General features: G+C 47.5%; 1 protein-coding gene across 3 annotated transcripts; it reads right to left on the minus strand.

Moving 5' to 3' along the window:
- Window positions 1-1,123: 1,123 nt before the first annotated feature.
- LOC123992567 (sodium- and chloride-dependent GABA transporter 2-like) lies at window positions 1,124-16,474 on the minus strand. Of its 3 annotated transcripts, none has more exons than XM_046293791.1 (13): window positions 16,098-16,474; window positions 15,702-15,836; window positions 14,764-14,904; window positions 7,729-7,816; window positions 4,660-4,792; window positions 4,256-4,494; window positions 3,989-4,113; window positions 3,774-3,886; window positions 3,548-3,685; window positions 3,159-3,261; window positions 2,823-2,923; window positions 2,388-2,558; window positions 1,124-1,643 (listed from the first exon to the last, which is right to left on the minus strand). In XM_046293791.1, the coding sequence occupies exons 1-13, from the start codon at window positions 16,450-16,452 to the stop codon at window positions 1,521-1,523; spliced, it is 1,965 nt and encodes a 654-aa protein (XP_046149747.1). In that variant the 5' UTR covers window positions 16,453-16,474; the 3' UTR covers window positions 1,124-1,520. The 3 variants fall into 3 exon arrangements, with proteins under 3 accessions (XP_046149747.1, XP_046149746.1, XP_046149748.1); XM_046293790.1 differs by having other exon boundaries at window positions 3,159-3,429; XM_046293792.1 differs by lacking the exons at window positions 14,764-14,904; window positions 15,702-15,836; window positions 16,098-16,474 and adding an exon at window positions 14,309-14,336 and having other exon boundaries at window positions 3,159-3,429.
- Between the last annotated feature and the right edge of the window lie 150 nt (window positions 16,475-16,624).

Here is a 16,624-nt window from a genome sequence, read left to right on the forward strand (position 1 = left end):
GATAAGGTGACTGATGGGTGGAGGAGGTGACTGATGGGTAGAGGAGGTGGAAGAGGTGACTGATGGGTAGAGGAATGACAGGTGGAAGAGGAGGTGACAGGTGGAGGAGGAGGTTACAGGTGGTAAATGTCACAGTGAGCCAAGTCAAAACGACTGAATGATTTTAGGGATGTATTTGATGGCACCATTAGACTCATCCTCTTACAGCAAGTCAAGTCCCCTTTAAATAAGTTCCCCTTCTTTACAGTATGTGTTAGCATGAGGAGTTGCCTCTCTTTCTCTCATCTTCCCTTTGTCTTTCCTTTCGGCTTCAGTATTGACAAAGTATTGTGATTTTAGACTAAATACTGTGTAGTAGAAAAAAGTGTTTGTGTTTGCTTCTTGAGTCTCATCTAAGGGAGTGCCAATACACACATTTCTATGTGACAAAGACAAAACACGCTTCATTTTTTAATCTACTTTAATTGGTGTTTCTAGAAAAACATCCTGTTTCTGATGTCTAGTAAGGATTATAAAAATGCAAGTGAAGGTTAACGTTGAGGTAAAGCACTAATTTACAAAACAAAAATGCCATTAGTCAGAGTTGCTGTATATTAGCCAAAGGTGGTCTTTCATAATAAGAAACTGACAACCTAGATAACCTTTTATGTGACTACAACTGCTACCATGGAAACTGGATTGAGTGACTTCAGAAAGGAAAGTCATGAGCTGCCAGTAACCCATGTTGTTGGAGCCGATTTGGACATATTTGTATAAAAGACCTAATATATGGAGCTCCATGTATATTAAATATTATTGTAAATGAGGAAATATTAGGTATGTACGTTTTATGATTTATATTTACCTGATTGAGAAATATTCATTTGTTTGTGTAACTCAGTTTTTGGCCCCACCTCTTGCCTATTCATTGTATTGTGGTAAGTGTGTTAGGATAAAGGCAGGAAGTTGGGCCTTCGGGGGAGGGAGTCCTTGCTAGATGCGGGAGCGGTATAGTTTTTTGACCATACAGACATACAGACAGGTCATAATATGTATTTTCCATATCAAGTATTCTATGCTTTAAGTTGATTGAAGAATCATTTATTTGTTAGATATAAGAAGAATAAACATTTTTGTTGCACCATATCCCTGGATGTCATTGAATGTTTGGCCGTTTGGAAACCTTGAGTGTGGACTGTGTGCGTATCAAACAACCCCACTTCAGGCTTGGGCAGTGGCTATGGTAAAAACTAAAGGAAGCCACTACACATGTTAAGCCCTGAGTGGGGACAGTTGAAAGAACATTGTTTTGTACAATGACAACCTACAGTGTCTCTAGGTTGTTTGAGCTTTGTCCTTTCAAATGTAAGGTGGCAACACTTCAAATATGGAACATGATGACACTATTGAAACATGCACCATTGTTCATTATCAATGCGTTTCTCTCAACGTGTTGGTAAAGATACAAGAGTTCAGCTTGGTGTTGAAATAAACGTTCAGTATACGAAGAGCTTTGACACAGAAGCTTTTCTGGGTGTGTATCAGTTGTCTGTGCTTTCCTCTGCTGCAGTCATGAGTGTACCTCCATCTCTGCTCCAGAGGACAGCCTTTCTCTTCCGGGTCAACGGGAGGTCATTGTCTGGCCGACACAAGTGGAGGAAACGCTGGGGAGTTGAGGAGAAAGTCAGCACATCAACATGTCAACTTTAGTGGTTGTTGGTTTCTTCAATAATTTATAGTGAATTAATAATACCTACCCACTCAGTTTACAAAAATAATTTAAGATCTATATGTCCTCCAATTTGACCCTCTAACATAATTATTCTATGACCAATCCACAAAGGAAACCCGAGTTTTAACTCCAGTCATAGGGCAGTCCCACTCTCACCTCTCTAAGGCTGCCTGTCACAGGGCAGTCCTACTCTCACCTCTCTAAGGCTGCCTGTCACAGGGCAGTCCCACTCTCACCTCTCTAAGACTGCCTGTCACAGGGCAGTCCCACTCTCACCTCTCTAAGACTGCCTGTCACAGGGCAGTCCCACTCTCACCTCTCTAAGACTGCCTGTCACAGGGCAGTCCCACTCTCACCTCTCTAAGACTGCCTATCACAGGGCAGTCCCACTCTCACCTCTCTAAGGCTGCCTGTCACAGGGCAGTCCTACTCTCACCTCTCTAAGACTGCCTGTCACAGGGAAGTCCCACTCTCACCTCTCTAAGGCTGCCTGTCACAGGGCAGTCCCACTTTCACCTCTCTAAGACTGCCTGTCACAGGGCAGTCCTACTCTCACCTCTCTAAGGCTGCCTGTCACAAGGAAGTCCCACTCTCACCTTTCTAAGGCTGCCTGTCACAGGGCAGTCCCACTCTCACCTCTCTAAGGCTGCCTGTCACACGGCAGTCCCACTCTCACCTCTCTAAGGCTGCCTGTCCCGGTGCAGATCTGCAGCAGGGCCCACCCGGGGACCAGGACGATGGAGGAGAGGGCCAACAGCCAGCCCAGAACATACACCCATCCTGGGTACACATACCAGCGGTTGAAGGTCAGGGGCTGGTACTCCACCAGAGAGCAGATGAACGACACCTGGGAGAGACGAGGGAATGAGGATTTCTTCAACATTAATGCTTTTAACTTCTAGAATAACTCCAGATCAGTCCTTGTTGACGTGAGCATGTGAACATAGTTGCTTGTGTAAAGCAAGTGAACGTCCAAATGCAACAGGTACCATTTGGCAAAATATGAATTTGTAACCTATTGCATTGTGATAGTGCCATCTCCTGGTACCTTAGAGGATTGCACAATGTGAGTCTTGCTTGCCTTTACTGTCCATCAAAGCCTGAAACTCACCAGAGAAACCAGAGGGGTCAGGTAGAGCCAGCAGAGCTTGAAGACGGGGTTAGGCCTCATCCCTGTCATGTCCTCTATTACGCCATACATACGCTCTGCACCTGGTGCGCAAGATTGGGTGCATGTTATTGACATTATCCAAATGTTGACATGTTGTATTGATATCAGGTTTATCATCTCAATAAGATTGATAGTGGAATGATACTGGTTTACCATTCTATAGGATTCTATGGCACTACAGTGTTTATCTTTTATATATATTTTATAAATTATATTTTTTATTCGACAGAAATCATTGACAGAAATGTATTCCAGGTTAGTTCACATCAGCCTCACCAAATATCCATCCCATGGCCAGGGACTCGAACACAGAGAGGAAGAGCAAACAGGTTCCATTACAGGCATAGTAGTCAAACAGCTGGAACACATACATCCCACCCTGGGGACAGAAGGAGAGAGGTGTGACTAGGACAAACACTCTCTTTAAGTAGATCACAGAGATCTGGAACACATACATCCCACCCTGGGGACAGGAGGAGAGAGGTGTGACTAGGACAAACACTCTCTTTAAGTAGATCACAGAGATCTGGAACACATACATCCCACCCTGGGGACAGGAGGAGAGAGGTGTGACTAGGACAAACACTCTCTTTAAGTAGATCACAGAGATCTGGAACACAATTCCTGGCATTTCTCTCTCTCTCTACCCTCTCTTTCTCTCTGACCTCTGTGACCATGATGAGTTGGAAGAAGAAGCAGGTGAGACAGAAGAAGAGGAGGAAGAGCTCCCTGCGCCCAGTCCTCCGCAGCACCGTGGGAAACAGGTCTGATACTGACGTCATCACCACCTCCATGGCAACAAACTGGATGGGGGAGGAATGCAGAACGCCTTTAAACTTTAGAGATGAATGTGTGAACTATTGTGTGTGGACTGTGTAGATAATAGCTAACCTGTGTATCCAGACCCAGTAGAATGATCATGATGAAGAAACAAACAGCCCACATCTGAGGCAGGGGCATCATGGCTACTGCCTGGGGGTACGCTATGAACGCCAGCCCAGGACCTGAGAGAACCCAGTTTAAAATACAACGGATTTGTTTCACTTCATTTCATCCAAGTGTCCAACTGTCCTGAAAACAACAATAAAAACTCATTTGTGCAGTACCCGACTCCGCCACCTCCTCAATGGGAACGCCCTGTTCATGAGCCATGAACCCCAGGACTGAGAAAACTGCGAACCCAGCAACCACGCTGGTGCCGCTGTTCAGCAAGCACAGCCACAGGCAGTCTCTGAAACATACACAGACACAACATTTGGGGGACACACAGTGTCACCACACACAGTGTCAACACACACAGTGTCACCACACACAGTGTCAACACACACAGTCACCACACACCGTGTCAGCACACACAGAGGATAAGGACTCACTTGTAGCAGTTGTTGTTGTAGGTATTGTAGGAGCCCAGCACGTTTAAGGAGCCCACTCCCACACTGTAGGAGAAGAAGATCTGGGAGCCGGCCTCCATCCACACCTGGGGGTCAGAGAGCCTGTCTGGTTCAGGGTAGAGGTAGAACAGGACCCCCTGCAGGGCCCCTGGCAGAGTCAGGCCTCTGATCAGTAGTACCAGCAGCATCGCGTAGGGGAAGGTAGCAGTGAAATATACAACCTAGAGAGAGAGCGTGTGTATGGATGGAGACAGGGAGAGGCTGTAAAATCACAAAGAAAGAAAGCCATGAGAGAAAAAGGATAAGAGATTGTACTGTTTCAATGCTAAACTGAACATATGCTGTGTGTGTGTGCATATGTGCTGTGCATAAACACACACACACACCTTGCCTGTTGACTTGACCCCTTTCCAGATGCAGAAGTAGCAGATGACCCACATGACGATGAGACAGAGCAGCACCTCCCACCTGACACTGCCCACCTCCTCTATGCCCCCCGAGATGGCCAGCACACGACGCCTAGATGGATAGTGGGGAGAGACACAAAGGAGAGACAGAGAGAGGGGAGAAACAGAGAGAGGGGAGAGACAGAGAGAGGGGAGAGAGAGAGGGGGAGAGACAGAGAGAGGGGAGAGACAGAGAGAGGGGAGAGACAGAGATAGGAGAGAGACAGAGATAGGAGAGAGACAGAGATAGGAGAGAGAGGAGAGAGACAGAGAGAGAGGAGAGAGACAGAGAGAGGGGAGAGACACAGAGGGGAGAGATACAGGGGAGAGAGATACAGGGGAGTGACAGAGAGGGGAGAGACAGAGGGGAGAGACAGATGTGAGAGACACAGAGGTGAGTGACAGAGAGGGGAGAGACAGAGATAGGGGAGAGACAGAGATAGAAGAGAGACAGAGATAGGAGAGAGACAGAGATAGGAGAGAGACGGAGAGAGAGGAGAGAGACAGAGAGAGAGGAGAGAGACACAGAGGTGAGAGACAGAGAGGGGAGAGACAGAGAGGGAGGCAGAGGGAGAGACACAGAGGGGAGAGACAGAGGGGAGAGAGACAGAGGGGAGAGACAGATATAGGAGAGAAGCAGAGGGGGGAGAGACAGAGATAGGGGAGAGACAGACATAGGAGAGAAACAGAGAGAGGAGAAACAGAGAGAGAGGGACAGAGAGAGACAGGGAGAAACAGAGAGAGAGACAGAGAGAGGAGGGACAGGGAGAGAGACAGAGAGGGGAGAAACAGGGGAGACAGAGAGAGGAGAACACAGAGGGGGAGGGGGTGAGAAGAAACAGAGAGGGGAGAGAAGCAGAGAGGGGAGAGAAACAGAGAGGGGAGGCAGAGGGGAGAGACACAGAGGGGAGAGACAGAGGGGAGAGACACAGAGGGGAGAGACAGAGGGGAGAGGAGAGAAGCAGAGGGGGAGGGGAGAGACAGAGATAGGAGGGAGAGACAGACATAGAGAGGAGGAGAGAAACAGAGAGAGAGGAGAAACAGAGAGGGGAGAAACAGAGAGAAGAGGGACAGAGAGGGGGTAGGGACAGAGAGGGGAGAAACAGAGAGAGGAGGGACAGAGAGAGGAGGGACAGGGAGAGGAGGGACAGAGAGGGGAGAAACAGAGAGAGGAGGGACAGAGAGAGGAGAAACAGAGAGAGGAGGGACAGAGAGGGGGTGACAGAGGGGAGAAACAGAGAGAGGAGAAAAAGAGAGAGGAGGGACAGAGAGGGGGTGACAGAGAGGGGAGAAACAGAGAGAGGAGAAACAGAGAGAGGAGGGACAGAGAGGGGGTGACAGAGAGGGGAGACACAGAGAGAGGAGAAACAGAGAGAGGAGGGACAGAGAGGGGAGAGACAGAGAGAGGAGAGACAGAGAAACAGAGAGGAGAAACAAAGGGGGGAGGGAGAGGGGGAGAAACAGAGAAAGGGGAGAGACAGAGGGGGGAGAAACAGAGAGAGGAGAAACAGAGAAACAGAGGAGGGACAAAGAGGGGGGAGAGACATAGAGAAACAGGAGAAACAGAGAGAGGATGGGGGACAGAGAGAGGAGGGACAGAGAGTGGGGGGGACAGAGGGTGGGAGAAACAGAGAGAGGGAGAAACAGAGAGAGAGAGAAAGAGATGGGTGAGAAACAGAGGGGTGACAGAGAGGAGGGGAGAAACAGAGAGAGTGGAGAGGAGAAACAGAGACACAGAGAGAGGAGGGACAGAGAGACAGGGAGAGACAGAGAGAGAGAGAGGAGGGACAGAGGAGGAGAGAGGAGACAGAGGAGAGACAGAGGGGGAGAAACAGAGATGGGTGAAAAACAGAGAGAGGAGAAACAGAGAGAGAGGAGGAGACAGAGAGGGGAGAGACAGAGAGGTGGGGAGAAACAGAGAGGGAGACAGGAGAAGGGACAGAGAGAGGAGACAACAGAGAAAGGAGAGAAACAGAGAGAGGGGAGAAACAGAGAGGGACAGAGAGGGAGAAACAGAGAGGAGAGGAGAAACAGAGAGATAGGTGAGAAACAGAGAGAGGGGGAGAAACAGAGAGACAGGAGAAACAGAGAGAGGAGAAACAGAGAGTGGAGGGGAGAAACAGAGGAGGGACAGGGATGGGTGAGACAGAGAGGGGGAGAAGGGACAAAGAGAGGAGAAACAGAGAGAGGAGGGACAGAGAGGGGGGAGACAGACATAGAGAGGAGAAACAGAGTGGGGGAAGAAACAGAGAGAGGAGGAACAGAGAGATGGGTGAGAAACAGAGAGAGGAGAGAAACAGAGAGAGGAGAAACAAAGGGGGAGAGACAGAGAGGGTGGGGAGAAACAGAAGAGAGGAGAAACAGAGAGATGGGGAGAAACAGAGAGAGGAGAGACAGAGGGAGAAACAGAGAGGGGAAGAACAGAGAGGGGGAGATGGGTGAGAAACAGAGAGAGGAGAGAGAGAGAGAGAGGGACAGAGAGGGGTGTAGGAGACAGAGAGAGAGGGAGAGACAGAGAGAAACAGGGGGAGAAACAAAGAGAGGAGAAACAGAGAGGGACAGAGAGGGGGTGAGACAGAGAGAGGAGGGACAGAGAGAGAGGGGTGAGACAGAGACAGAGAGAGGGGTGAGACAGAGAGAGGAGGGACAGAGAGGGGGTGAGACAGAGAGGGGTGAGACAGAGAGATGGGTGAGAAACAGAGAGAGGAGAGACAGAGAGAGGAGGGACGGAGAGGGGGTGAGAAACAGAGAGAGGAGGGACAGATAGAGGAGTGTCACAGAGAGGGGGTGAGAAACAGAGAGAGGAGGGACAGAGAGGGGATAAGACAGAGAGTTGGGTGAGAAACAGCAGCAACTCCTACGTGACACTGCCCACCTCCCCTATACCCCCCAGATGACCAGCACACGACGCCTAGAGAAAGAGACTTGTGGAGAATATAGACAAACTGACATTGTCTTTTATGTTGTGGCCAACTGGAAGATCAAGGTATGTTGAATCCGTAAACTTACTCCCAGAATTCAGTGGCTGCAGAGGTTGAGTTCATCTGTCCAGTCCAATTGAAAGTACGGTTTTGAGAGGAGAAGTCAACACAGTCATCTAATGGGGAAGAGAGAACATAATGTCATTTTAATTTTAATTTTGTAAAAAAAAATGCATTTTCCAATTAACAACATTCAAAACAAAAGTGAAAAGATTAGACAACGATAGGACAAAGTGACAGTAACAGACGAGCGTAACAATTTGTAAAAATGTATTATTATTATATAAACAAACATAAAATAAATAAAAAAATAACAACGAAACATTGGATCACCTGCTGTAGGCTACATATTATACATTACGTGTGAAACATTATGTGAGGATTATATATAGATTCAATCAATGAGATGTGAGGGGAGATTCTCCATATAGTCAATAAAAGGTTGCCAAATTCTGTAAAATGTCTTTAACTTATTCCTCAAGCAGTAAGTGATTTTCTCCAAAGGGATACAACTATTAACTTCCGATAGCCACATTGCAACTGGCAGGGAGGAATCCAATTTCCATTTCAAGGCAATACATTTCTTGGCAATCGCTAGCAATATTTCTGTTAGCTTTATAGTATGGCTTTGCCTAAGATTGGTGTTAGTAAAGTTGCAACCCCGTGAATTGAGGATATGGTATCGCATACCCCCTGCCAGAAACCGTGTAGTTTTGAACACTGCTAAGTGGAATGGAGGAATGTTTCTTCATCTGAGCCACATCTAAAACATAGGGAGGAGATATCTGGGTTGAACTTGTGCAGTCTAGATGGGGTGATATAGAGCTGATGGAGGAAATTAAACTGGATCAGTCTGTATCTGGAGTTCAATGTGGATGTAACACCATCCCTGCATAGGTCACTCCATAGATCCTCATCAAGATCAATACCCAGATCATTCTCCCATCTAAGTCGGGGTTTATCTAGCCCAGGCAGTGTTAGACCTGACATAAGAGCATTGTAAACACGGGAAATGGTCTTGAACAGTGGTTGGTCTGCGTGGCAGAGTTGTTCAATAAGTGACATCTTAGGTAGGTTCCATTGTCCCTTGAGAGTCACCCTAATAAAGTTTCGTAGTTGTAGGTAGCTGAAGAAGTCCCTGTTAGGCATGTGGTATTTCTGTTTCAGCTGATCAAAAGACATAAGAACTCCCTCCTCGTAACAATGTTCCAGAAGTGTGATCCCCTTATCAGACCATGGTCTAAAGTTACTATTCTGGAAAAACATAGGAATCAATCTATTGTTCCATAAAGGGGTTTTAGGGGAAAGGAATCCCTCTCGTCCGAACAGCTCATGCAGTTTGCACCATGCCAGGACATAATGTATGATTAAAGGGTTGTCTGTGATGGTTTTTATAGATTTTCTGTCCCATTTGTAAAACAATTATGCCCCAGTGTCATCATTTACCTCAAGCTTTTCAATGTTCAACCATGAGGGAGAGGGACCATTGTCAAACCTCTGAGCCAGAAACCTAGACTGTGCAGCCCAGTAGTACATTTTAAAATTGGGGATGTTTAAGCCCCCTTGACTGTAATCAAGGGTCAGTTTATCCAGGCCAACCCTAGGGGTTTTGCCGTGCCAGATAAACCGTCTGGTCAGCTTGTTGAGAGAGGAAAAAAATGCTGCGGGAACAGGGATAGGGAGAGATTGAAACAGATATAGAAACCTGGGCAGGACATTCATTTTAATTACATTGATTCTACCCAGTAGAGTGAGAATTAAGTCCATCCATTTACAAAGGTCAACCTCCACCTTTTGCAACAAACTGGCCAGATTGAGTTTATAGAGGTTGTTCAGATTACCATCCACCATTATGCCCAAATATGTGAAGCCCATAGGCGACCATCTAAAAGGAAACTTGTGCTTGATGGTATGATGGTCAAAGACAGACAACGGTAAGATTTCGCTTTTATCAAAATGGACCTTATATCCAGAGAAAGAACTATAACACTGTAGTAGGATCTGCAAGTGAGGGAGTGTTCTGGGTTTGTTAGAAATAAGATACGGTCGTCCGCAAAGAGTGATAATATATGGGTATGGGGGCCCACCTCAAAGCCATGTATGTCAGGGCACGTTCTAATAGCCTCAGCCAACGGTTCGATGGCGAGGGCAAAGAGGTGGGGGCTAATTGGCCAACCTTGTCTGTTCCCCCTATAAAGAGGGAACGAGGAGGAAGTAGTCTCATTGGTAGCAATCCTAGTTTTAGGAGATTTGTAGAGTGATTTTATCACATTTACAAACACGGTACCTAAACCAAACTTTTCCAAGGCGCGAAAGAGGGATGGCCATTCAACCCTATCAAAGGCCTTTTCAGCTTCGAGGAAGACTGCGACACTAGGTCTTTTGTTTTTGTTAGCAAGGTGAATTATATCAAAGAACCTTCTGAGATTATTGGAGGACAATCTATTAATTATGAAGCCAGTCTGATCTGGGTTGACCAACAGGGGAAGACATGACTCCAGTCTCTTAGATAGCATCTTGGTGACCAGTTTACAATCTGTGTTAAGGAGAGAGATTGGTCTGTAGGAGGTGCACTTTAGCGGGTTTTTCCCTTTCTTGTGGATTACAGTAATCACTGCTTGAGAGAGGACTCTGGAAAGCAGTTGTCTTCTCTGGCTTTTTTAAGTACCTCCATAAGGTAGAGAACCAACAGCTCCCTAAATTCTTTATAGAACTCTGGAGGGAAGCCATCCTCCCCAGGAGATTTATTAGAAGGTAAGGATTTAATGGCCTCCAACAATTCAGGAACTGAGAAGTGTTCACTCAGGCGCTCGCTGTCTTCCCCTGACAGGCATGGGAGGTTGAGAGAGGAGAGAAAGGAGTCGATCTCTGATAGATCATCGCTTGATTGGGAAGTGTAAAGGTCTTCATAGTATTTCTTAAAAGTATTATTAATTTCAGTAGGGTCGAAAGATATCTCATCAGTAAGAGTTTCTATGGCATTAATTGTCCTCTTACTTTCCTCTGCTTTCAGTTGCCATGCCAATACTTTGTGAGCTTTCCCTCCAAGCTCGTAATAACACTGTTTTGATTGAGTGAGGGTCATCTCAGCTTGATATGTGTTCAGAATATTATATTTAAGTTTTTTATTTACCAAAAGCCTGTATAGATCTTTAGTCGAACCTCTTTGGTAGGTTTTCTCTAGCTCTGAGATTTCAGATTCAAGAGCACTCAGTTCCGCACCATGTTTTTCTTCAGCCCTTTAGTATAGGAAATAATCTGTCCCCTCATATAGGCCTTCAATGTGTCCCAAAGAATGAAGCTGTCAGGAGCAGAGGGTTTGTTTGTCAAAGTAAAAATATTGATCTGCTCTTTGATGAATGCACAAAATTCAGGTTGCTTTAGGAGTGTAGAATTTAGTCTCCATCTATATGCTCCATTTACCTTGGTAGAAATGGAGATTGATAATACCAGAGGAGAATGGTCACTAAGCAATCTGGGGAGATACTCGACATCTAACACTCTATGAAACAGTTGGGTCAAAAGTAAAAAGTTATCTATGTGTGTGTGTGTCTTGTGTGGGTGTGAATAAAAAGTGACCTGTGTGTTTCTTTAGGAAGGAAACAATAAATATAGAAAAAAGGAAGAAAAAAATAATAAAAATCCCACCCACCCCGATTGTCAGACGAAAACAACAATCCCAACAATCAAACATGAACACACTTGTAGAGATACGTTGCTGCTCCCTTTCCATCTTGCTCTTACTAGCTAAACCTTGGCGTAAACTAAAACCTGTGAGCTCTCTAAATTGAAAACAAACGTTGTGAATAGATATACGGTTAGTTGAAAATGTACAAATCAATTATAGTGACCGGGAGATACCAGCAGTTCAATCCGGATAAGAGAAAACAAACAAACTGCATTTTATCCCCCAGAGAGACCGTCCTGGCTCAGACGTTGCATCTTATCCCCCAGAGAGACCGTCCTGGCTCAGATGTTGCATCTTATCCCCTAGGGAGACCGTCCTGGCTCAGACGTTGCATCTTATCCCCCAGAGAGACCGTCCTGGCTCAGACGTTGCATCTTATCCCCCAGAGAGACCGTCCTGGCTCAGACGTTGCATCTTATCCCCCAGAGAAACCGTCCTGGCTCAGACGTTGCATCTTATCCCCCAGAGAGACCGTCCTGGCTCAGACGTTGCATCTTATCCCCCAGAGAAACCGTCCTGGCTCAGACGTTGCATCTTATCCCCCAGAGAGACTGTCCTGGCTCAGACGTTGCATCTTATCCCCCAGAGAGACCGTCCTGGCTCAGACGTTGCATCTTATCCCCCAGAGAAACCGTCCTGGCTCAGACGTTGCATCTTATCCCCCAGAGAGACTGTCCTGGCTCAGACGTTGCATCTTATCCCCCAGAGAGACTGTCCTGGCTCAGACGTTGCATCTTATCCCCCAGAGAGACCGTCCTGGCTCAGACGTTGCATCTTATCCCCCAGAGAGACTGTCCTGGCTCAGACGTTGCATCTTATCCCCCAGAGAGACTGTCCTGGCTCAGACGTTGCATCTTATCCCCCAGAGAGACCGTCCTGGCTCAGACGTTGCATCTTATCCCCCAGAGAGACCGTCCTGGCTCAGACGTTGCATCTTATCCCCCAGAGAGACCGTCCTGGCTCAGACGTTGCATCTTATCCCCCAGAGAGACTGTCCTGGCTCAGACCGTCCTGCATCTTATCCCCCAGAGAGACCGTCCTGGCTCAGACGTTGCATCTTATCCCCCAGAGAGACCGTCCTGGCTCAGACGTTGCATCTTATCCCCCAGAGAGACCGTCCTGGCTCAGACGTTGCATCTTATCCCCCAGAGAGACCGTCCTGGCTCAGACGTTGCATCTTATCCCCCAGAGAGACCGTCCTGGCTCAGACGTTGCATCTTATCCCCCAGAGAGACCGTCCTGGCTCAGACGTTGCATCTTATCCCCCAGAGAGACCGTCCTGGCTCAGACGTTGCATCTTATCCCCCAGAGAGACCGTCCTGGCTCAGACGTTGCATCTTATCCCCCAGAGAGACCGTCCTGGCTCAGACGTTGCATCTTATCCCCCAGAGAGACCGTCTGGCTCAGACGTTGCATCTTATATCCCCCAGAGCATCTTATCCCCCAGAGAGACCGTCCTGGCTCAGACGTTGCGTCTTATCCCCCAGAGAGACCGTCCTGGCTCAGACGTTGCTCAGTTCTTTGAGAAAAGTGTGCACTTCTCCCGGTGTGTTGAAGAGATGGCTTCGGCCTTTGTACTGAACTTTCATCCGCGCAGGGTGGATGAGGTAGCCCGTGATGTTCTTCTCCTTCAGTGCTTCGGCGGCAGGTCTGAACTGCTTGCGACGTCTGGCGAGATCCGCGCTCATATCTGGGAAAAGGCTGACCCTCTTTCCATCGATGGTGATGTCCCCTTTGGCTCTTGCGAGTTGCAGTATCTTCTCTCTGTCTTGGAAACAGAAGAACCTGATCAGGACGGCTCGTGGGGGCTCATCTGGCCTGGGTTTTCGGCGCTGATGTTCTGTGGGCGCGTTCGATTTCCAGCGGCTTGGTGAAGTTGATTATGCCTAGGACCTCCGGGATCCATTGAGTGAAGAAACGGACCGGGTCACGGCCCTCGCTGTCCTCTTTCAATCCCACCACACAGATATTACTACGTCTACTCTGGTTCTCCATCTGATCTACCTTGTTTTTGAGGTAGGCATTGTCCTGTTGCAGTTGTATCAAGACCTGGTCATGTCTAGATGGTATCTTCAACTGTGCTAATGCGCAACTCTGCCTCAGTCGTTCTCAAAAGGAGCTCATTAATGGAGGATTTCAGGTTGTCAATGGAAGAATGGAGTTCAGCCGATTTCTTATCAATTTTCAGAGAAAGACCTCTGTTACCATCCTGAATTTCCCGGAGGAAAGTAGCCAGCATGTCGGCAGGCTCGCAAGAGGCTGCTGAGAGCAACAGTCTGGAACTGTCATCTGAGGGCTAATGTTAATCTTGCTAGCTGTAGCGTTATCGTTATCTTGGGAATCAACAACGTTTTGGTCGTCCTTCTTGCCTCTCGGTCGGAGGTCCATGGCTCTTTGGGAAGGTAAGTACTTGACAATTTATCAGCCGATGTTAGAATATTGTTATTTAGGTAAAAATAGAATAACTTTGAAGATCTCGGTTTGTCAACGTCTATTCAGCTCTGCGGCATCACGTGCTCCCGAGAACATAATGTTTACAACTAAAACTTGCTCTAACAATTCTTATGGTAAAGAACACCCTTTATGTTATATTTCTTTTACTATTTTACCAGGTGAGTTGACTGAGAATACATTCTCATTTACAGCAATGACCTGGGGAAAGTTAGTTAAAATACATACGAAAAACGTGAGTGAAATCACCTGGAGGAGAGTTGGAGTACTACGTACCAATGGTCCAGCCGGCCCAGGGTACCTATCAGTGTTCCAGGGGCTGGTGCAGCTTGCCCAGGGTACATACCAGCGTTCCAGGGGTTGGTGCAGCCGGCCCAGGGTACCTACCAGTGTTCCAGGGATTGGTGTAGCCGGCCCAGGGTACCTACCAGTGTTCCAGGGATTGGTGTAGCCGGCCCAGGGTACCTACCAGTGTTCCAGGGGTTGGTGCAGCTTGCCCAGGGTACCTACCAGTGTTCCAGTGGTTGGTGCAGCTTGCCCAAGGTACCTACCTACCAGTGTTCCAGGGGTTGGTGTAGCCGGCCCAGGGTACCTACCAGTGTTCCAGGGATTGGTGTAGCCGACCCAGGGTACCTACCAGTGTTCCAGGGGTTGGTGCAGCTTGCCCAGGGTACCTACCAGTGTTCCAGGGATTGGTGTAGCCGGCCCAGGGTACCTACCAGTGTTCCAGGGGTTGGTGCAGCTTGCCCAGGGTACCTACCAGTGTTCCAGGGATTGGTGTAGCCAGCCCAGGGTACCTACCAGTGTTCCAGGGGTTGGTGCAGCCGGCCCAGGGTACCTACCAGTGTTCCAGGGATTGGTGCAGCCGGCCCAGGGTACCTACCAGTGTTCCAGGGGTTGGTGCAGCTTGCCCCGGTTACCTACCAGTGTTCCAGGGGTTGGTGCAGCTTGCCCAGGGGAGCTGAGCGCTGAAGGAGAAGACCAGGTAGAACAGAGCCCAGGCCAAAATGATGATGTAACACATACAGCTGTAGAGGAGGATCAACTGCCCTGCATAGCCGATACCTGAGAGGGAGACACATAACCAGATGATTTTCACATGGTCCTGAATGGACAGGTGTTACACTAACCCTAACTTTATCAAGAGTGAATTACCACACGTTCTTTCTGCCAAAGGTTGGGGAACAAGGCTCAGACAAACAGTTCCCACTCATCTTCCATCTCTTCAAAAAGAAACTTGATTACTTGATTACAAAAAGGAACTATTACTCCCCTCTCCCTCTAACAAAATGTAATAAAACCTTTCCTGCTCTAACACTTTTCCTTCTAGCACTGACTTTGCTGATAGCTGCTCTACTGAATGAAAACATGTACTTACTATTACTGTGATATGTGTTTGTCTCACCTAGCCACCTTAATTAAGCTGATTGAACTAATTATACGTTGCTCTAGATTAGAGCATCTGACTCAAATGAAAAATGTATATGTAAATGACAGAAGCATTTACCTTTGATCTGTGAGAAAGTGTCCCCAGGCTTGGCACTTGTTGTGCCTCCAGCCTGCTTACATATTAACCCCTCTGTATTCACAAATGAAACTCTTCATGTTATTCTTATCCAGTGGCACCGAGGTGGTGTCAGTGTTTTCGGCCTCCTAGAACGGCGATGGATTCCTTTCATTTGTCGTCAGGAGTTTGTGTCAACTTATTTAGGATTAATTCATTAATTACACAGTCCAATTCAGATGAATTGAAAAGGTTTGAGCATCATCTATTCCTATGTTCTTCTGCCTGTCCTGTCTACAGCCCTGTTTCTGTGACTCCTCAGTGGGTGGGGGTGTCATCGTGTTGCCATGGTGCTCACCCTCGGCCAATGGGCACAGCCTCTTCCAGCAGGTGATGCCTCCCTCCTGAGTGTACTGTCCCATGGCCGTCTCCAGCAGGAACAAGGGCACCCCGCAGGTCATCACAAACACCAGGTACGGCACCAGGAACGCCCCTGACAAATACACACCACCAGATCACTACATGAGAACAAAATGATAGCTACTATATAGCTACTATAAAGTACCTTATAGAAACAAGAAGAGAAATGCCATGCTTCCATACCTTGGCTTTGTGATCTCTATACCTGGTCTGTACGAACGGTACTGTATCAAACATACCGTATGATACATGGGTTTAAGTGATCTAAGTTGCCTAATTTGATCAGCTGATCATCATTTGAATAACAATGGCACCCTCTCCTTCATGGACTCACCTCCACCATTTTTGTAGCAGAGGTAGGGGAACCTCCACACGTTACCTAGTCCCACCACATTGCCTGCTACGGCCAGAAGAAATTCCGTCTTGCTGCCCCAGTGACCTCTCTCCTCCATCTTCACCTTCGCTGATCCCTCCTTCACTGCACATCCTTCCTTCACCAACATTTCCTTCTGACCCAGGTCGTCATCCTTTCTTTTTTCACCCTCTATCCATGCTTTTCCATTTGTTCCATCTCTCCCATATGCCTGTCCGTCCATTGTGTTCTGAAGGCTGGTATCTATCCCAAGTTCAGCCAGCGTGACTGAAGCAGCAGGAGTCTGAAATGTACTCATTGACTCAGACAGACACATTCCAACTTTACCGTTGCGTTTGGACGACTACAATCCTTCAATAAGTTACTGAGGCCTGAAAGAACCCTACTCAAAGACATGGGCTCTAGAGTGCATCAATCAGAGTCCTCAAAGACATCAATAAGTTACAGACCCTACTCAAAGACATGCATCAATCAGTTACTGAGGCCTG

Source organism: Oncorhynchus gorbuscha, linkage group LG13 (genome assembly GCF_021184085.1).
Source record: "Oncorhynchus gorbuscha isolate QuinsamMale2020 ecotype Even-year linkage group LG13, OgorEven_v1.0, whole genome shotgun sequence".
NCBI lineage: Eukaryota > Metazoa > Chordata > Actinopteri > Salmoniformes > Salmonidae > Oncorhynchus > Oncorhynchus gorbuscha.